This window comes from Cololabis saira, chromosome 4 (genome assembly GCF_033807715.1).
Source record: "Cololabis saira isolate AMF1-May2022 chromosome 4, fColSai1.1, whole genome shotgun sequence".
Classification (NCBI taxonomy): domain Eukaryota; kingdom Metazoa; phylum Chordata; class Actinopteri; order Beloniformes; family Belonidae; genus Cololabis; species Cololabis saira.
In genome coordinates, this window is record NC_084590.1 from 21242855 (window position 1) to 21265977 (window position 23123).

Here is a 23123-nt window from a genome sequence, read left to right on the forward strand (position 1 = left end):
CCCCCCCCCCCCCCTCCCGAATTACGTGTCCTTATCAAATGTATTTATTAAGTGTTGAATGTGCAGTGTCTACATTGCTGTTAAAACTGTGAGGCGGGGAGTGCCGGGCCACGCGGGACAATGCCCCCCACGACCCGTACCCCCCGCCCCTTCGCCTATGTGCGTATGAATCGTGTAGGGGGGGAAGGAGGGGGACCTCCACGGGCGCCCCCGGCGCCGCCAGAGCCCCCAGACGGAGGGGGAAACGGTCCAACATCCCCCCATTCATACTGACAACATAAGACATAGACACCTGGGAATGGTGCAAGGTAACGCTTTTGACTGAGAAAAGTAATGCCCATCGTCGCAGGATCGAGACGCACATTTTAATGTATAACACACCTGGGTGCACGTTACGGTTTGGGCCGCATTAACTGCTGAAAGAATGGCATAAATTGCCCCAAAATTACATGATTAATTCAAAATGGCCGACTTCCTGTTTGGTTTCGGCCATGGTGCCAGGAGACTTTTCTTTAAGTTTCGACATGATACAGGTGTGTACCGATTTTCGTGCATGTACGTCAAACCGTGTTGTGGGGCTTGAGGCACAAAGTTTTCTAGGGGGCGCTGTTGAGCCATTAGGCCACGCCCATTAATGCAAACCATTAAATATCAAATTTTTCGCCAGGCCTGACTTGCATACAAAATTTGGTGACTTTTGGGGCACGTTTAGGGGGGCAAAAGGCCCTCATTTCATCGGAAGAAGGAAAATTCCTACAGATACAATAGGGCTGTCAGTGCTCGGGCCCTAACAAGCAACAAGCTGCTCCCAAACACGCTTCCAGGCGTCACCTTCTTTTCACATATGAACAGCTATTCCCTCACAATCTGATCCCAGATAGATGAGGGAAAATGGATGGATGGGTTTGTCGGAATGTAAAAAAAACTGCTTTGGAAACTTGTTGTAGGACCACTTTCCAGCAGCCTTTGAATATGGCTGCACTTTGACACAGTATATAGAATAATAGTATTTCAGATCTCTGCCCCCCTCCTTGGATTATTGTGCTTTTTGGCACCATTTATGCCTCAGTCTTGTGGATCCTTCACTAAACATTATGAAGATGCTGTTTATCAGTTGCATTTAAAACTTTTCCTTTTTCTTACCATTTCATATTTTTAGCACTTCCTTCTTTCATTGTATTGGTCAAACTTTGAATCTTGCAGCACTTTGGTATTTCTTTTTCCTTCTTTTTCCTTTTCCCTCACTGAGGATGTTCTTCCTCTACCTTTTTTTCACAATAGTCGGCTCATATATTTCATGTCTCTCCGGTGACATTATTTCTTTTTCTTCCTTCTGTATCTATCTCCAAGCACGGAATCTCTCTCTTCTTGATGAGGCCAGCCCTTCTATGGTGATGAGGCCGACAGAGGGTGATTAAAGTGGCGTCTCATCTGGTAGGAAAACTGACCTCAATCAGAACTATTTCCAGCAAGAGGACATTCCTGTCCACTTCGTATCCTTCCATCCATCCCCACTACTCAGTACAGTGTCTGACTCTCATCCTCGGTTCTTTATTCTTCCTGACCTGCTCCTCAAAATGTCAGTGCTCCCCATCTCTCATCTTTCTTCTGTCTGGCTCTACTTCTCTTTTTCTTCCTCCCTAATCTACTCTAAGTGATGACTCAGTTCTTTCATCATCAGCTGTATTGTTCTGTTATTCTAAAAAAAAGTTCAGAAAATCCTGGGTTGTTTTTTTTTTCTTTTTTCCAGAAACATCAAATGTAAATTTCTCCATCTTCCTTTACTCCATCTACTCTTTTATGAGACACACATGCTTGAACATGGTCATAGAATAATGTATATTATATATTACTGTATGTACTTACTTCATAGTGCACATGTACCACCCTCCCTGTTGCAGCCACTCCTGCCCATCTTCCTCGTTCCTTTTCAATGAAAATGTTCAAATAAACAGACAGATAAATGTGCGGTTACATATACATATATATATATATATATATATATATATATATATATATATATATATATATATATATATATATATATATACTGCAAACTATGTATGTTCTGGTAATGTTATAGTTAAAGAGAAAGTTAAATGATACAAATACTTGCACAAATCAATACCCTCTGTGTTCACTGGTTATCAGCTGATTATCCAATTTGATAACCAACATTTTTCTTGTTGATGTTATTACTTTTGTTATAAATCTGATGGCTGATAAATCTAATTATTTTAAAGATGTGCTAGGCTGGCTGATTGATATAGAAGGTTGAGAATTAATAGAAAAACAGATGCACAGTCATTATGATTTAAAATGTAAAACATTAGGTTAAAGTCTTACTTATAAGACGACTAAGTATATGTTGTAACTTTAATGGAACAAGCAAAAAAGGTCCAGGTGTAAAAAACCGGAGCTTCCCCCAACTTTCCTTATCAGAGAGCAGGCGTGAAGTGGGCGTCAACACTTGAAAGCTATCTAAAGTTAGCTGCTATAAAATACGCAACCAAATATACAACAGCATACTTACGTTACCGTCACATTAATACTTAAGTTTTCGTTCTCTTTTTCCTTCCCTCTTCTGTCATCAGCAGAAAACAGAAAATGTGCCCACGTGGGGGGATGGAGGGGGGGCTGGAAAATGACCAATCCTAAGAGGCCCAGGGGTCATCCTCGGTCTCCGCCCCCAAACTGTCAAAACTCCTTGCTTCGAGCGAGCAGAACTCCACCCGTGAGAGCCCAGGGGACGGAGAGCAGGAGCGATCCAGCGCGCGCAAAGCAGCTGCACAGTGTCATTGTCCAACGGGTCACTGTTGTTTTTTACTCGCTCGCACCTACCTCTGCTCCACTCGGTTGCTGAATATGTGCGCGAACATCAAACAAGTGCGCACGGCTATTGAAATCCGCACGCGTGACACAAAATAATTCACTCGCGCAAATAAATATGCGCGCGTGCAGATGTGTTATCTCTCGCTCCTTTAATGACTCAAATATAACGCCATACAAAAGTTTATCAAAAATGAATTAATGCAAAAATAAGGAACGATTTCAATTTTAAAGAAAGAAGACAGCGCTTCTGAAGAGAGAAAAAGAACGAGTCAAACTCAAAGACTTGAAGATTCAGAGGAAAAATTAGTAAGGAAAAGAAAAGACGGTTAAAGAAGCCGAATTAATATTAAAAATCTCAACTCTCTCTTACTAAACTCTTTGAGTTAACACCTCACATCCGTGGTCCACTCTTCTCCTCATTTATAGATTTTAGCTTATCAACATGATAGATTGAGTTCTAGATTTGTATATATATATATATATATATATATATATATATATATATATATATATATATATATATATATGTGCACATAAAATTTTATGACGGTTTTCATGCATAATATAGCTCAATGAATACACATAACATGTTTGCATTGGTCTTATGACTCAATGAAGGACCTGATTTGCATAATTTGCAAAGCATGGAAAGAACAACAGAATAGTTCAACCATGATGATAGACATGGAGAAAGAAGTGTAGTATAACCAAAGGAAAATCACATTGAACATTTGAACTTCTCTTCAAAAAAAGAAAAAGATGTCGAAGAAGATGGACAAAAACATCATTGGTTTAGGACAAATGATAGTGACTGCAGTTACCGTTGTTGAACCAATAGTCAAACAGAAGACAGAGGTAGTAGGTGATCATTCAAATTTTTATTCAAAGGCAAAGCCCTTATGTAATGCAATAATGCAAAATGATTAATTAGTGTTATAGTGCAACTACATATTATGAATGAGGCCAAAAACAGTCGGTAACAAGATTTTAATGGCTTTAGATTGAATGACCATGTTACATCCAGTAATGCCAGAGATGTGGCAAAAAGGGTTTTTTCATTACACTTTTGCACTAAACTAAACTATCAGCATACCTGAAAAACTGCCTCATGGAAGCGCTTTTGTCTTCGGCATATTTATAGATGCTTCTGTGACAAAAACCAATTATCTGTCAGGGAACGATTCTGATCCTGGTTCTGATGTAATCTATACACTATCGAAGCTAAATTGTACTTTTTCTAGACATCAAGCCATTGCGAAACGTATTGAAAAATCCTGTGGTATCTATCTTTAACTTCTGTGTTTGTGCAAACACTGTGATACCCCTTTTCCACCAGACCGGTTCCAGGGCTGGTTCTGGGCCAGTGCTGAGTTTGGAACCGGGTGCGAAGTTGTTAAATCCAAAAGCAACAGCAAGACTGCGACATTTTCTTTCTTTTTCTTTTTTTTTTATTAACATATAGTACAAACAGCAACAAAAGACGACATCAGTTACAATGCTATGTATCTAGGTGTGTGTGTGTGTGTGTGTGTGTGTGTGTGTGTGTGTGTGTGTGTGTAGATAATATGATGAATGTAGATAAATAAATTAAGAATATTAATTCGAGAATAGATAAATAAACAAATAAATAATTATCATATAGAGTGATGTGGCACGATATAATATAAATATATGTAACACTATAAAAGCATAATAATATAGTAATATCCTAATATAACATAATAATTTTTATAATATTATAACATATAACAAAATTATATCACCATACTATAGTATATAACAATATAATAATACTATAGTTTAACATCCCATGAGATTTCATAACTTAATATAATAATACACTAGGAAACAATTTATGATAATACCAAGAATAATTATTAGAATTAGAATTGGTAATTTACATATTGCGAGACGGCGACATTTTCAAATAAGCGATGAATTAATATGGATGCTGCAAAGCACCAGTGGTCTGTGGAGGAGACAACCTGTATTTTTGCGATATGGTCCGCGGAGGGTGCTACGCGGATCAAGTCCGTATTAGAGAAAATACGTTGTTGTTGCTTCATCTTTCACGCCGATGCAAACGCAGTGGCGTAACTGACGTTTGCATCGAGGTGGCTCCCCCTTAGCACCCTGAGCTATGAAAAAGCAAACCGGTTCTGAGTTGGTTCGCAAGTTGAACAAGTTCTGAACCAGAACCAGCCCTGGAATCGGTTTGGTGGAAAAGGGGTAGCCTATAAGTGGGGATTGCAAAGGGAGAGCACTGTGTCCTTTGCAAATCCCAGTCAGTTTACATGTGTTGTCATGGCAAATGTACAATCTAAATAAAACATTTTCACATTTTTGATATCCTAATTACGATTGCGTATCCTGAATGTCGGTTTTCGCTAACGAGTTCTACTCCGGGTGAAAATAAAACATTTCAACTACAAACATGGATTAGAATTAGCACAATAATTAGCATGAGCATTTAACAGCATTATGTGAATGAACTAAATAATTAAAGGATACACAGCATCCTTTATAACACTCCTACGTGAACTTTTAAGTATATTGCAGACCATGCATGCATGGTGATTTGTGACATTATGTATACTATCTGGAATATTGAATTACTTAGCCATCTGAGGCATTCGACTAGCTCTGCTGAACTGGGAGGGATGCAATCATTGTGGGCCAATTTTCAGTGATATTTAAATCCTTCTCTGCATGAATGGTCAGGGCAATTGGCAAATCTTTTCTCTGTGGATGCCATTTTTTTTAAATCTATGAATGTTTGTAAGTATAAGTGTGTTGGTGTCCCACTGTGCTCTTTGATGAGGTTTGTGAATTTGTGTATGTGTGACCACTGTTTGATGCTTCATCAATATTGTCTAATATATGGGTTTAGGAATTGAATGGCTTTTTTTGCCTTGGAAAAAAAATCTCCACATGCAGGGACTCCTAAGTAACTTTACAGCTTCGCACGACCTCAATTTCCCTTTAACTTGTGTTTTGTTTAGATTTGTTACAATGCCTGGTGGGTGAAAGTCACATCAATGACCCAATAACTAGTCATGCAGAAGAATAACGTTTAACCTTTGTTAACAGTGTAACAACAGACTTGATGAAAGAACCAATGTTTTAGGAAAAATAAGAAACAGTGGGTGAATCTTTACATGAACCTTTGTTGTTTTTGTTCATTATAATCATAATTGCTGCATTTGGGCCCTGGATAGCTCAGTGTGTTGAGTGGGTGCCACTTATAGAGGCTGTTACCCTTGTGAAGGTGGCATGGGTTCAAGTCTGTTGCTTGGCCTGTTGCTCTTTGCTTTGTCCCCCCCTGTCTCTACCTGTTTCCTGCCCCCTTTTAATAAAGCCCAGAAGTGCCACACAATCTTTGTTGTGTTTGGTCTCTTGCATTTTTAAAATATGTTGTTTAATGTGGGCTACCATTATATTACACTGTAAAGATAGTTCCAGAATAATATGTTTATTGACTACCACTCCACTCTTGACTATTCCTCTCTGTGGGCAATTACCCTCTTCAAGCTCGAGTCTTCTACCAGAGACATGGCAGCTTGAGGGTTCTGCACAGTATTTTCTCTGTTCCTAGGACTGCGCTCTTCTGGACTAAGATCTTCAATGTTGTTCCTGAGATCTCCTGTAGCCACTTTCCCACCTTAGAGGACAAGGCTCCAAGTGAACTGATATCAGCACCACTGCTGCCTTCACCTTCCAGATCTTCGCTATCTCCTCCTTCAACCCCTGGTACTTATCCAGTTTAGCATGTTCCTTTTTGATGCTGCTGTCAATTCGATCCGATTCAATTCTCAGCACGCTCCATCTTTCCCTCACTCGTGAACAAGACCCCGAGATACTTGAACTCCTCCACCTGAGGCAGGACCATTTCATGAAATTAATTTAAATATTCTGAAGCAAGAAGGTCAAGCCTATTTACAAAAACGAAATAATCATACTTGCAGTCTGTTATCATGGTAACTCTCTGACCTAAACCTGTTCAAGAGCAGGTTTACTTCCACACCCTCTGTTTGGCAGAGAAGATTTTGCAAATTTTTCATGGGCACAACCCTCATACTCAGCTCTGCTGCTCATCCCAAATGCATGTTCCTTACTAATGTGGCAAGGGAAATAAACAGGCTTTCCAACACTATAAGATTTATTGCCAAGAAGCAATGTTTAAAAAAAAAAAAAAAAAAAAAAAAGTTATCCCAATTTTTTTCCCAATTTTATCACCCAGTGCTCCTACCTAAGTCAGTCCTGGGAATTGCTCACCCTTTACCAACCCTGGGAGGGCCCTGCATTGAGCTCAAGTCTCCTCCTTAACTTGAGGAGTGAGCAGGCCGCTTCTTTTCACCAGACAGGGTGGGGTTTCTCCGGTCGGACGTAGCGCGTGGAAGGATCACGTTATTCCGGCCAGATCTTCCCCACCCCATCTGGTGCCCCGGCTGGCCAGAGGGGGCATCTGTAGCCCAGGACTGCTGCATGTTTTTGTGAGGGTAGAGAACATTAGCTACCCAAGGGAAGGCGGGGAGAACATACAAACTCCACACAGAAAGGCCCTTTCGCCAACCCCACCTGGGTGCTGAAGTCATGAGGAAACTTAACATGCCCTCAGCACCCACAGCGTCCCCGGCGAGAATTGAACTCAGGAGCTGTGAGACCGCTCCACTACCAGCCATCGTGCCCCCTAGAAGCATTGTTACAAAAAAGACACAATTTCCTTACTTTTAGTGTTAAGTTTAGATACAATAACATTTAAAAGGCAGCTCTTTAAAGTGTACAGACATGGTTGACATAAAGTACAAAACATAACACAATATGCATGAAACAGAATGCATGTACAAGTCAGCATACATAACAGTCAGCAGCGCTTAGCCTATAGCTAATACAATACATTTTTAAAGGGATTACTTTTATGTTTACCATTTAACATGAAATCACATTTGAATGCTATGTTATTTGTGATAGAAAATACAAAAATATCATGTTTTAATTATGTAATGTAATAACATTCCCTTTTATGCTGTACAAAACATGTAACAGCAGACTCTCAGCTTTATCCCCTCCTCTCACATCCAAATGTGATATAGCTTATGTGGTCCACAGTGTAAATCATATTAGCTATATGAAGAAAATTAGACCATTTTTGGGGCATATTTGTGAAGGGTCTTTACTGTGAAACTGACGCATTTTGTGCGGTGGACGAGTGCAACTGTTTCCCAGTGTGCCGTGAGAGTAGGTTGCAGTGAACAGAGTGCTCACTGGTTTCCATGACTCACAAAGTACAGGTGAGAATGTTACATTGTATGGATTTGTGCATGTGTTTGTGGGAGTGTGGGTGTGTGTTAAATGGTGACAGACACTCGCTACATAATGCCTCTTTTTAATCTGAAGAAAGCTGAAATAAAAAGGCCAAATTTACATTGGGTGATTTTTAGTTCACTATGAAATAACAGTCGTGTTTCTAAAAATGGATGACACGATAGGCATATCAAATATAGAATATCCTGGTGTAATAACTTAGTTACAATATGAAATGTATTATTAGTGACAAGTCACTTCTTTTTATGACTTTTTATTTTATTAGCCTGCTCACAGATGCACAGGTTTATTTCTGTATTTGTAGCCACTTAAAGATTACTTTAATTTTGAAAACCTTTTCAAAGTTCTTATTAAGGGCACATACACATGCATAAAATAAATCATTCACACCAACTTGCACAAGTATAAAAAAAACATTTGAAAAACTCGTGTTTATGCACCAACACGACAATCATGACTGACAACCTTTGATGTTTTCAAAGTGTTTTCCCTCTCTCTTTCATGTTGTTTTATATTTTTTGTTTTCTTCTTCATCTCTTAGACGCTTGTATCAGCCAGTCACCCTAGTGACAAAGATGCATTGTTACTGCTACTCATTTAGAAGCATGTTGTTTGAAAAGATTGTTTCTTTTTTAGAAAGTCCAAGAAGCACAGAATGATCTACAAATAATATGAGTTGGAATTTCTTTGAAAGGCAAGCCAAGGCAAGTTTATTTATAAGCAAAATTCAACAACAGGGTGATTCAAGGTGCTTTACAAAGATGTTAAAAAATACATAAAAAGCATGATTTAAAGTTTAAACAAATAACCCACCCATGACTCTTTATGTCAAACCATTCAAAAGTTATTGCAGAAAAAAGGGACTATCAAATATCGACCAATCAGAAGAAGGGGCGGGGCTAATTTGCACCAATTATGTTCAAGGACTCAAAACCGAGTCAGATGACACCACCCACGAGTCTTTATGTCAAACCATTCAAAACTTATGGCATAAAGTAGGAACTATCAAATATGGACCAATCAGATGAAGGGGGGGTGAGCTTTTTGGCATCTATCGTCGCCACGGTAACGCTTTTGACTGAGAACAGTAATGCGCATCGTCGCAGGATCGAGACGCACATTTTGATAACACACCTGGGTGCACGTTACGGTTCGGGGGAAGAAGCAGCCGAAAATGCATAAATTGCGCCAAAATTACACAATTAATTAAAAAATGGCCGACTTCCTGTTTAAGAGACTTTTCTTTAAAGGAGCTTGAGGCTCCTTTTAAGAAATGAGACTCTCTAGCGCCACCCTTCACCACGACGGCCGTTGGGGGTACTGCAACCAACAGTGAAGCCGGTGTCGGTGCTTTTTTTTCCCACCTGCTTTTTTTTCCCGGCTCCCCGTACGTGATGACGTTCCGTCTTGTGATTGGCTTTTGACCGTACGTGATGACGTTCCGTCTTGTGATTGGCTTTTGACCGTATTATATTTTATATATTATATTATAATTCTGATAATTCCTTGTATATGTTTCTTCTCCCTTTCTATATGTTCTCATTGTTGAATCTGTAAATGTCTAAGCAAAATAGTCATAATACATTATATAAATATAATTAAAAAAAAATGTAATGTCAACTAAGCGCTCACTGATTAATTCGCAATTGCCAAAAAAGACGTTTTGAATGTGAAGACATGGTGAAAAACTACCTTCCTAGCTTAACATGGCAAAAAAATACCATTGCGGGGAAAAAATGCATACTTCCGGGGAAAATATTGCAGCCCGATACAATCTGGTACCCACACCGGCACGGGAGAACGGGGAGAACGCACATGCAGCGTCATGTGACGTCACATCCGCAGCCCAGCGCGGGAAATTCGGGACCGAATTGCAGCACATTTTGCAGCACACAGCCTGTTCAAGGCAAAGGAGAGATACACTAGAGGGCTCATTCTTTTGGGTTTGGAACGCTTCATCTGACATTATAACTAGAAAACTTAAAATATATACGGATTTATTTCATAAATCCTGCCACAATCCGGCCTCAAGCTCCTTTAAGTTGTGACATGATACAGGTGTGTACCGATTTTCGTGCATGTACGTCAAACCGTATCGTGGAGCTTGAGGCACGCAGTTTTCTGGGGCGCTGTTGAGCCATTAGGCCACGCTCATTAATGCAAACCATTAAATATAAAATGTTTCGCCAGGCCTGGTTTGCGTGCAATATTTGGTGACTTTCGGGGCATGTTTAGGGGGGCAAAAAGGCCCTCATTTCGTCGGAAGAAAAACGAGGATAAAAAAAACAAGAAAAGCAAAAATTCCTGCTCAGGCCATAATAAAGTGTTCTTTAAGTGTTCTTTAAGTGTCTTTTAGAAGCGGGGGGGCTGACATGCCTTTATTTATCAGGGTGGTGGCCTGGGAGAGAAAACTGTTCAAGTGCCTGGTGGTTTTGGTTCTGATGGACCTGAACCTGCAACTTGATGGGAGGGGAGTGAACAGGGAGTGAGCTGGATGAGATGGGTCCCCCACTATCTTCCTGGCTCTCTGCAGAACACACACAGGCTCCTGTTCGGGGCTCGTGAGATGACTGGCTGTTCCCATGGTGCGCTCCAGTCTGTTCTTGGTCTGGGCAGAGGATGCAGGATACCACACAGTGATGGAGGAGGTGAGGACACTCAATGGAGGCTCCGTAGAAGTGTGAGCGAACCTTGATGTTCATCTTGCGGAGCAGACTGAGGAAGAACATCCTCTGGTGTGCCTGCTTGATGACCTTGGACGAGTGTGTCACTTGAGGTCACTGGTGATGGTGGTGCCCAGGAGCTTCACAGAGTTCATGACCTGAACTGCGGAGCTGTTGATGAGAAGTGAGCGGTGGGGGGGTCGGTGTCTCCGGAAGTCCATGGCCATCTTCACTGTCTAGTTGATGTTGAGTTCCAGGTTGTTCTGTGTATACCACGCTGCCAGCTGTGACACCGTGTCCCTGTACGCTGTCTCATCATCGTCCTTAATGAGGACCAGGACCGTGGTGTCATCTGCAAACATGACCAGCTTGATGGATGAGTGGCTGGTGAGGCAGTCATGGTGTACAGGGAGAACAGTTTTTTTTTTTTAAATTTAGCCTTTATTTACCCAGGCCAGCAATGTATGAACAAAGTCTTATTTACAAATGCAGCCTGAAAGGGGAGAGGACACAACTATGGGGACCACCAGTGTTGGTGATGAGTGGGGCCGACAGGTGACTGCCAGCCCGCACTTGTTGCTTCCTGTTGGTGAGGAAGTCAGTGATCCACTCACAGATGGAGCCGGGTACCTGTAGCTGTAGCAGTTTGGTGTGCAGGCGGTCTGGGATAGTGGTATTGAAGCCCGAGCTGTAGTCCATGAACAGGTCCCTGACGTAGGAGCTCGGCTGGTCCAGGTGCCTGAGTATGTGGTGGAGTCTGAGGGGTTCCGTGTTGGGTCTGAGACAGGAGGAGCTTTTCAAGGCTCTTCATGGCCACGGATGTCAGGGCGACAGGTCTGTCATCATTCAGGGACGTAATCCTATCCTTTGGAACTGGGACGATGATAGATGTCTTGAGACAAGGTGGCATCCGACATTCAGTGATGGACTGTTTGAAGATGTCTGAAAACACTGGTGACAGCTGGGTGGCACAGTGCCATTGTGAGAGGAGGGAGGGGACAGGGGAATGGAGACAATGGGGGGGCATGTGGTCTCTCAGACCTGGTGTAAAAGTTGTTGAGATCGTCAGCCAGTCCGGGGGAGGGGGTGATGACAGGGCTTTTTTCTTTTGTAGTTGGTGATGGTTCTGAGGATCCTTGACACAGCTGCAGAGTTGTTCGTGCCTGAATCACACTCAATTGGCGATTTTAATGGCCCTCTCTGGTCCTGTCTGGCGAGCCTGAATGTGTCCATTGGCACTTTTCCACTAGTACCTACTCAGCGCGCCTCGACACACCTCGTCCCGCCTCCACTCGCCTCGTCCTCGTTTGTTTTTAAACACCCAGGTGAGAAGTGGGCGGGTTGGAGCGAAGTTCCGTGACGTATTTGATTGTGTGATCTAAACGGAGAAGACAACAACACTAAAGATGTAGAACATGGAGGAGATGATGTATATGTGCTGCTTGGTCTGTGACTTGTGTTTGATATCAAGTTAAAAAATGAGAGTGAAAGAAGCTTCAAGTGGCAACGCTTTTTGTTTGTCTGTGTCGGCGCTGATGAGAAATCAGCTGGGAGCCGCGAGCGGCTGAGAAGTGACCAAGCGACTGGTAGATCTGGTTGTTCCTTATTGCCCGTCTAGATCCCTTTTTAATTCTCTCCTCAGCCACCAGGTTTATGAACATCTGCACCTCAGAGTTGGATCAGACAGACGAAACAGACGTTTGCACTGCCACTGCCTGTTGAATAAAATCGCTGCGAGCCGCGAGTCGTTCTCGCGCTGATTCCCACTTCCTGATTCAAACGTCTGACGGCCCCGCCCCCCGACCAATCGTTGGCGTGTATTGTGATGACGTCAGATACAGGGCCGACTCAGCACGCTTAGAACCTCGGCAGAATAGGTACAGAAAAAGTATCTACTCTGCACGCCTCCACCCGCCTCGGCCCGTAGTGGAAAAGCGCAAGACGGGGGCGTGGCGAGTAGAGGCGCAGCAGAGTAAGTACTAGTGGAAAAGTGCCACATGTCACTTTCTCTGTACGGCTGCTCTTTATAGCGTCTGAGCTCTCTGAGCTGCTTGGACAACCAAGGCTTTTGGTTATTGTACTTTGTGATGGTTTTGGTTTGGAGGCAGACCTGCCTCGTCTGTTTCGTCTGTCAGACTTAATGAAATGTTAGTTATCATAGATGATAAACAAACATGAGGTAATTGAGTGGCTTCCAGGCCTGCTTGTTCTGCCCATTTGCAAAGTGGCACAATGCAGTTTGAGGGGAAGAAGGGAGTTCAAATGCTCTCTTCAGACAGCCTGAGTGACCCCACAGGGAGTTATCCCGTTCTCCTTAGTCTATAATACCTCCTGGAATCATCATAGAAGGTGATTTTGACATGTGCAATAAGGAGGATCCAAGGAAGACCCAGGATATGCTGGAAGGGTAATGGGGGATGCTGGATGATTGTGGTCTCTGAACAGGCTGCTGCCATGACAACGCAAACCCAGAAAAATTAAAATTTATGGAAAGTTGAACAAAAAAATGAAAGCTTGTTAATTTGTAGTTCATATGAGGTATGTGAGGTGGTTTTTCTTATTTTTTTGAACTATTTATATTTTTGTAAACTTCATGTACGGTCCCTTAGAGATAGGGTGAGGAGTTCGGTCACCCGGGAGGAGCTCGGAGTCGAGCCGCTACTCCTTCACATTGAGAGGAGTCAGCTGAGGTGGCTTGGGCATCTGTACCGGATCCTCCTGGACGCCTCCCTAGGGAGGTGTTCCATGCATGTCCCTCCTCCCTAGGGAGGTGTTCCAGGCATGTCCCACCGGGAGGAGACCCCGGGGAAGACCCAGGACACGCTGGAGAGACTATGTCTCTCGGCTGGCCTGGGAACGTCTCGGACTCCCCTCGGAAGAGCTGGAGGAAGTGTCTGGGGTGAAGGAAGTCTGGGCATCTCTGTTGAGGCTGCTGCCCCCGCGACCCGGGAATGGATAAGCGGCAGAAGATGGATGGATGGATGGATGGATGGATGGATGGATGGATGGATGGATGGATGGATGGATGATGTATTGATAAACCAACACACACCACTAAACTAAAGCTGCACATTTTGCTTGATCTTACTGGTAGGATAACCAATTTTTGGGTAATATGTCTCTTTGAAACAGGAAGTGTTAGCCTCTTCCTGCCCCTATCTCTGGTGCTCCCTGAGAAAAGAAATCCCATCATCCACTCTCCCAACCCATGGCGAAATGTTTATGGATTGGGGGGCAGGCTGCAAACCAAATCATAACTACCTCATTTAATACCAAAGCAAAACTTATGAAGCTAGGGCTGTGTATGAAAACCTTATTTTTAAATAATACTAGTGAAAGAGGCAGCAAGTGGATGGTGAGGTGATAAAAGCGTTGTGGGTTTGAAATGGTATAGAATTTCTTACCCTACCCTTTTAAACCAAGATGTTTGCAGGAGGTGTGAGTTCATATTGTTCTTACATATCTATTGACAAAAAACATGTTTAACAGTTAATCAGAACAAATTGTAATGATATATCAGGGGGGTTTTCCTGTTTAATTTTTTTCATAACTTAAGATGAAATATTACTTTTTACAATGCCCTGATTTAAAAAAAATGTTTTTTAAAAAAGTATTGTTTGTCTGAGTCTTCTCTATTCATATTTCCACCTGCAGCATTGTTTGAGTAGGAATCCAGGAAGAATGCCACATATCACTTGCTAAATTAGTTTCTGCATGAATAAGTTTGGGCTTTGTAAAAGTCTAAACTTCTCTATTCAAAGCATAAGCAGTTCAAGTTTTAGATACTGTATAGCTTGGAAGGATTCAGGTCAAATGTGTACTTATTGGACTCAATTACAGAAAAGAAAAATCACAGATCCACCATTCTGAAGTAACACTACTTTTCTTTAGGCAGCGTGGTAATTGCAGTAGATATGACCGTGCACATGGGTAAATTGATGTAATCACATTTACTGTAGGCTGAATAATAGCTATACTGTCTGACACCATTCCTGATCGACTCAGCTGATCCACAATGAGGCACTTGCACAAACAATAATCATTTTTACCCTTTGACTTAATTTAGGTGGAAAAAATATATTTCCCTTGATCCTTTTCTAATTGTTAGCTTGGGTTACCCCATCAGATATAGAAATGCCTCATCAAAATGACAGCACACGGATTAATGTCTAATGCAGGAAAGATACTAACTTTTCAGAAGTACTTCACAAAACAAAGACTTGAAGACGGACTGTAAGCACTGAACCTACACATATACCTAAATCTGAAAAGTTTAGATTAAAAATATAAATGGGGCAGAAACAAACACGCATTACTTGAGGATATCAGAAAATCTAATAAATATTATTTTTTAACATAGAAATACTCTCAAATACAGAGACTGAGTTAAAATTGTATTAGTTCTCTCAATGTTTTAATTATTAATCACAATTACAACTGAAATAGCTTAATTGCAAATTTAGTCTTCTGGTTACAATAGATTTAAAATGTTTTCATCAAGCCTTTTATTTGGATGACATTTACATATAAAAAAGAATGAATGACATAATCTTCGTATTGGTGCTTCTTTACTGTAATAACTTGGAAACCAAGGTAGCCATCACTGGAAAGTATAACAGACTTTAGTAGTTAGCACATCTGCATTGAGCACAATGGCAAAAACATCTGCATCGTATGTGTCTTCAGGTTTACTTTGAAGCAAGTTAGAAAAAGAGTTAGAAACAGTTAGAAATTACATTAAATTGGTAGTCGACACTAATGTTAGATAAAAACATTAAATATGCTATGTTTGACTGAATTTCCTTAATAACAAATTTCATTTTAATCATCCATTATGTACAGATGTATTTATTGTTTACCAGCAAAAATCCAACTGCATTCAGACCGTAACCTTCCAAACTATGGTAAAAGGAAGATGCACTGGAACAGATATCGATGTAGCATCCATAGCCAGTTCCTACAGGAAGAAGGAGAAGAGATACAAGTATGATGATGTTACTGTGTTTATATCAGCTTTAGATCTTCATCAGTCTAGAGTCCTGCAAATGACTCTGTACGTGTAAGAAAAAAAAAAAAAAGATCCAAGATGCTAAAATGTTCTTCATATTCTTAATTTCTCCATGTTAATGCACAGCAAGCCTGAGTATCAATAATACTTGGACAAATAAATGGTCAGAACCTGCTCCATTTGGCGTATTGTATATAGTTTTCTTTATACAATTTGAACATAAATTATCTCTTTGGCAACGTCTAAATAAGCCAAGGTATTTCCTTTACATGTGAAAATACACTATAAAAGACGAAAGAACAGATTTATATCTCTTGAGGATAAAACATCTTCATGAGACAGAATTAGCTCTCCTACCTCACAGCTTACAGATTTTTTTCAAGTTGTTACCCTTGCAGACAATACTTACTGTAACAAGAAGAATGGATTGTCACGCGTTTAAAAGCCATTTATTACTATGCGCACACTGTCATTTTTTAGTCCCCTTCTCTTGTTCCTCTCTGCCCTCTTTCTACCATCTTTTCTCCCTACTTCCCTTTCTCTTATTTCCTCCCTCTCCACCATCTGTTATGTATCCTTTGTCCCTCTGGGACAGTCCTATATCCTTGTGTCCCCAAGATGCGCATATATTCACAAAATGTTTGCCCTCTCAGTTGGCTTCTGTCATTCTGTCTCCCAATTCAGTATATATCTTGAAAATCTGGGCTTTTCCACCTGCTATTACTTGTGGAATCGGAGTCGCTTTAATTTTCGTTTTTCTGATAAATGTGCTGAATGTAGCACACAACCTTGACGGAAAAGGGGATGACAACAGTGGATAGTGTGCTTTCTCATCTCTTCATTTGGTCTTGGATAAAAACTTCCCAAGTTAAATCTGTGTATGTTACTGCAAAGTTGTTTTTTTTTTGTTTTTTGTTTTTTAAATGAACTTCACTCATGTTTTGGGAATATTATTACAGCAAGATAATCAATCTCTCGTTAAGCTATCCTTGAGCTAATACCCAGTTTTGATCAATACTGACCCCACTCTGATGTCCTTGTGTTAAACTATAAAAGGCTTTAAATAAATTCCAAAAAGTCTGAAATCTAACTGAAACCTTAAATAATAAATCAAAAATGTATTCAAATGAAAATTAACTCATGGTGGAAGCTTTTGGTTGTGGGGGAGGGGAACAGAGAACACACAAAAGTGTAAAACATAATAAAATACGATTATTTTAAGTTGGAACTTATTTAAATTAACTGTAGCCACCACTAAATTTTAATGGGATCTTCCTCACTCAAGCTCCATTAAATTCTGCTTGACCATTTTTGCTTGATTGTGTTGACACAGCCTAACAGAAAGAGACCAAATAGCTCCTCAGAAATGAAGGCAATGGCAGAGACATATGATCAATATGGGGGTTAAACAATGAGCACTCCAAATCTCTTCTGACCTGAGTCTCCAGGTTGTGCTGTGGAACCAGTGGATGCGCTTTTCCAGCTGAATCTGTTAAGGTGGCTTCTGTGATTGAGACGGTGCCTGCACCCCAAACCCTCACCACACCCAAGGTCAGCTGATCAGCAACAGCCAGATCATTGAAGACAACCTGATTGGACAATTCATTCTAGAAGAAAAATGGTGGAGATAAACAAATTGTAAGATTATTACAAACAGAGTTATTAATACACAAGAAAATCTGAGTGATTTTTATAGCTGCATAAAAATATTACTTTGTTGTAATTTATCCATTATTTTTTCTAACAGCAGAACCTGTGTGTCGGGCAGAAAAGTCTTCATTTTTACGTTCCAGTTGCGTTCAGAGGGAAGTAATAGTTCCACCTCTGTTACATATAATATCCTTTTGCTCAGTTTTAATAAACTTTTACATTTCAATACATATGATTACATATTATTAATCTGATAGACACCATCTTAGCTGGATTTATTTTTTGTGCTTTGCCACAATTTTCCTCTTGATTGTTCGTCAATGAGATTCCAACGATGCATCCTTTAGTGAAAGATAAATATCTCCCTCCATAAATATACACAATATGTACACAAAAGCACTCATTGGTTACAAATTAATTCATGTCATTGAAAAAAGCAAAGGACTAAAATAAATTGTCGTCATGATGATCACATGTCATGCACACATGTGTTAATGTAACCAATCAAAAACAGGATACCGTAAACCAATCTGCCAGACCGCAATGGCCTCATTGCCCCACTTATTCTAATCTTCTCACATCTGCCTGTTCACACATTTACAGCCACAGACACAAAGAAAAAGAACTCTTTTCCTCTCCTGCTCCCTTTGTCTTTTGCTGCCAGATACTGTTTTATCGCTGTGTGAAATTGCATTGGATTGATCGCGATGGTAGGCAGAGGACAGCCACAGATGTTTGGCCATGGTAACTGAATGTGTACACTGTGGATGTGTGTGCATGTATGTGTATGATTCTTTATTTATGATTAAATGTGTGCTCATGTGTGTCAGTGGTTCTATGCGTGGCAAAAAAGCAAACGCAGCGGTAAACATTTTCTTCTTTAGCTTAGAATTAAGGCATTAATCTGTACGCACCTTAAATACTGGGTGCAGTGACAGCACAGACGAACAGAGATCTATTTTTTGCACATGCAAGGTCATCAGAAAACAAAACAAGCCAAAAAAAACGTCATGTTTGTTATCTCTATTTTCTCCTTTTTATAAATTGGCTGGCAGTGTCATGACTAATCATAAAAGTGTGGATAAGTTTTGGATGGTTTGACACTAGCTGATGCTGTATTGATCAGTTTGCAGGTTGCAATTCAGTGCCCATTTTTGCATTAGGGAGCACCATAATCTTTCCTACCTAGACTATCTTGGAGGAACCTCACAAAACATATTGTTCGAAATGTATCTGTGACAATTGTGGAATTGTGGCTTCCCCTAACACTGCTTTTAAGGACTTTGGTTCATCTGCTGTATGGATACTAAACCTCTTTAAAGACCATGTCCACACTATGTCACAGAACTTTGTAAAAACTTGCTTTCCACTCTGTCCAGACAAATACTATACTTTTTTCGTTTTCACAGCTGATAAAATACTTGTTAAACACAATCAATCTGAAATTTGACATCTTGGATCTGAGTGCATGAATTTAATTGAACAATTATTTTTCAGCCTCAAAAATATGTTTCGTAATAAATGAGAGCCTATATCTAGGAAAACAATTCTTTAATAAGAACAGCAAGAAAATTATTTTTGTAAACAATTCTTCAGTTACGAGATTTTTCCTTAATGGTTGTCAACATCATAAATCTGGATACATTTCTTCTGAAAACACATGATTGTGATCTATTCAGTAATTAATAACTAATTGTTGAATGTTGGTTACACCAAATAATGACTTATTTCTTTCTGGTCTGACAGAATTTTGTATGAATATAATGGATAATGAAATAATCCTCACAATTTAAGTGCCTAAAACATAATATCAGTATGTCTTTTTTTTTCTTTGTTTCAGAATGAACTTTGGGTTTTTCCAATTATTGCCATATTTATTTCCGTGTTACATTTTGTTATGAGAGGTTGTTTGAGCACAGAAATTAAAAATGTAAATGTAGTCTCCCACTAGAATAATTGGCAGAAACCAACTGTGCTCTACATCAACATAAACACAGCTGCTCCGCTCCAGTCACCTCTGAGTGACCATGGCATTCATGAGACACAGAAATACTAAACAGCTGTGTGCTAATAAAAAGCCAAACACACGTTTATATTGAGTCTTTTAATAATATATGTAATACTTGATGCTATTACACTAACATCTCTCACATCTACAAGTTGACTAGCCAATACACCAAATTACCTATAGTTACAGTCAATTATTATTTCTTGTGTCTTTATTAAGCACACTGATTAAACATTCAATGTGCTGGAGGAGGAAAAACGTGAACCCGCAGATTAATTACGCAAAAGCTATTTGAAGTCAGTGGTTTGCACACCATTGACTTCAATTTCATTAATTGGACTCTGATTAATGAAATGAGTTTGGGGGTGTGGTTTAGTGCTACTTTGACTGATAAAAGACATTTCAAGTTTGCTGTTAATATGAAGGATTTGCTGATGTGAACCATTTCTCACAAAAGAGAAAAAAAGGTCTCACCACAGAGGAGGCTGCTCATCTCCAAACTTAAACATTGTTGCATTGAGCACCACATTGATCAAAATGTTTTATGGACTGATGAAACAAATGTTGATATTTTTGGTGATTTGGGGTTTCTTCCTAGCCTCAGGACCTGGGCCACTTGCCATCAGCATTTAAAACAAAAAGAATTCCGAAAAATATACGGGATAATATCAGGGTGGCTGTCAATCAGCTGAAGCTGAGTAGATGTGGGGTGATCCGACAGGACAATAATGGTAAGCATCAAATTAAATCTACCCCAGAATGGCTTCAGAAAAATGTGCGTTTTGCAAATAATAATTAAAACTAATCTCTGTTAGCAATGTTGTAATACTGCCGTTATTAAATAATTTAATCAAACACATTTTGGATGTCATTTTGATACATGCAAAGATTTTTTTAAAGGATTAACATTATCTCAGCCAAAAGAGCAAAACGTTAAATTCAAATCACCATCCCCTGAGTTAGATGGTCTCTGCTAAGTGTTCCAGGAGTTAATATTGGAAATTTGCCCAAAAAGCATGTTGACTGGTAAAGCTTTTGCTGTGCTGTCGGTCTGCATCACCTAAATAACAAAATCATGATAAAGAAAAGGAAGCAGTGACATTTAGTTGGCCCTTGAACTCACCGATTGAGCAGTAAAGTAGGTCTGAAGATATTGGCGTCTCGCCACCGTGTCTGACGGGAGAAAACAAAAGTAAATAAATGACATACAGAAACGTGCAGAGGGAAAGTAAATGTCCGACTTCTTGAATGAATGACACTGTGTAAGGATAGAAAGTCTGGGAAAAGGTTTGAGCTGAATTTCTCTGACTCAATAGACAAATAAATGACCTGATTTGGTATATCCATGTGTTAAGCAATGTAACTCATTACTGTGGAAAGGTTAGTCGTGGCTGATTTAAGTGAGCAAATGACTTAAATGATTTTGAGCAAAAGACAACTAGAGATGCTGCTTAACTGTATGAAGTAATTATCTGGCTGGATGAGGGAATAAACACATTACTGACTGAATGTGGGAGGGAATAACTCATTATAGAGTGAGTAAATTTAAGATCAAATGGTCTGACTAACAGCAGAGTGCATATCTGACCTTCTGAAATGAAAATAAAATCCAGAATTAAAAAGAAAAACATGTCAGTGCTTACTAACCAAGAACAGACATAAGAAGAGTACACTGAAGATGGACAAGGATATCCAAAAGGGTAGAACAAGGGACACGATAAAAGAAGAGGATGCATCTTCAGACAGCGACAGAGGGAATTACTGTAATAGTTCCTCTCTCTGTCCCTCTTTGAATTCCTAAAACGCTATCTATCTCATTCCCAGCTCAAACATGCCATTCACAAAGGAGTGTATCTTCTCACAGAAGCACTTCAGAGACTGAATCTGTCTGAGAAACGCGCGTGTGTATGTGAGAGAGAGAGCAAGTGAGTCAGCATGAACGAGTGACTGTGTGTGTGTGTGAAAGGATAAGTGCGATAGCGAAAGGTGAACTTTTTCACCAAATAACAAAACTTTTCATAAAACTGCCCTAAAGGTTTTAAGACAAACATGTGGATCTTAAAATATCTTATTTTCCAGCCTGTTTTTATCCTTGACATTCTTTTAACACCAAGCATGTTTACCAGGTTCAACACTAACCTATTATTTTTTTTGGCTTACCACATCAGCACCATGTTTTACTACACAATGTCAGAGGATGTGTTTGATAATCGCTGTATCTGTCTCCACATTTTCATGTTAAGCTGCATGAGTCTAGCGTTTTACCACTGTGAATTTGTGTGCAAGGATACGAATTTATCCCCAGGGACCAGCCTTTCGTTTTGATGCCAAGGTGCAAAACTAAAGGGAATTGCATCTTTCTGTTATCTGGGACTTAATGATTTGTATATGAAGCATTCAGCACGAACATAAGAAAAAATAATACAGTCTGTGATTATTAAGAATAAATAAAATAGATGAAGAAAAAGTGTTTCTCTGTGTGTGTTTCAGCACCCCAGAGGGATGAAGGGGATTGATAAAAATGAGGGTGCTTATTTCCCATGGTGCACAGTAATTTGCATTTTTTTTATTTTACATTTTTTTTAAACAAATGATCCACAAGAATGGATAGCAAAAATGTCACATTGTCAATATTTTTGAAATCCCCAAATGTTCACAAATGATATATATATTTTTTTAAATGGGATCTCAGTGTGGTTTTGGGGTAGGGTTGTACTGTTTCTGTATATTTCGTATTCACTTTTATTATTGTATAACTATTCAAAAGTTGAGAACAAGTTGTTTCGCATACACAAGCAAAGAAATTCAGAATCAGAATCAGAAAAAGCTTTATTGAAAGTTGTTAAAGTTGTTAAAGAAAGAACAAGAATTCAATAAGGCCAGTGCACAAAGTTTATGCACTATAATCCAGAAACTTACTTTGAAAAGACATGACATGATATACAAGTCTGAGTGTATGTTGTGTATGGAGGTTTGATTGAAAGAGTTGGGGAAGTAATTTTTTTAGCATCGAGAATACCCATTCCACAAATAGGGCTGCAACTAACGACTATTTTAATAGTCGACTAGGTTACATTAATTATGTGGCAAATGATAATAAACACAAGAAAGATGGCACTAGAGCCCTGCTATAGCGGGACTGTTTTCTTCATCCTGCTCCCGCTGCATTTCTGACCATTACCGCCCGCAACGTGTGTGTTCCACTCCCGCCCCTCCCGCAAAACTCATGAATTCATGCCTGCACGGCGCACAATAAGATGCATTGATTTAGTGTCTTCTCCCGTCCCGCAAGAGAAAAGTCCAGACAAATCTATCTGATTTAATGTTAACATGATCATTGTGGAGTTTGATGGATAATTGACAGTTCATAGGCACCTGACTGAAAGTTAGATGCAAATCCATCATTGTCATCAGCGCACAAGCCTTTTTTCGCCTTTCGCGCTGCATCAATTATTGAGGTTATAGCAACGAGAGTAGCTGTGAGTGGCTCAAATAATACTAATAAATAACATAAAATAAACAAAGTTTAGAATGAAACGAATTAATTTAACAAATGAATCGCTTGGCCATTACATTGGAGGGAGAGAATGCTGCTGACCGACTGCGGTCCCGTGCGTTTCTCTTCCAAGATGCGCCA

The 23123-nt window shown here is 39.9% G+C and overlaps 1 protein-coding gene across 1 annotated transcript in view; it reads right to left on the minus strand.

Annotated features, from left to right (window-relative positions):
• Positions 1–20573: 20573 nt before the first annotated feature.
• si (sucrase-isomaltase) overlaps positions 20574–23123 on the minus strand; it is a 75580-nt gene continuing 73030 nt past the window's right edge. Inside the window, exon 46 of the mRNA XM_061719127.1 lies at positions 20574–20659. Within this exon, the coding sequence (XP_061575111.1) occupies positions 20589–20659 (71 nt within the window). The 3' untranslated portion in view covers positions 20574–20588. The remainder of the gene's footprint in view (positions 20660–23123) is intronic.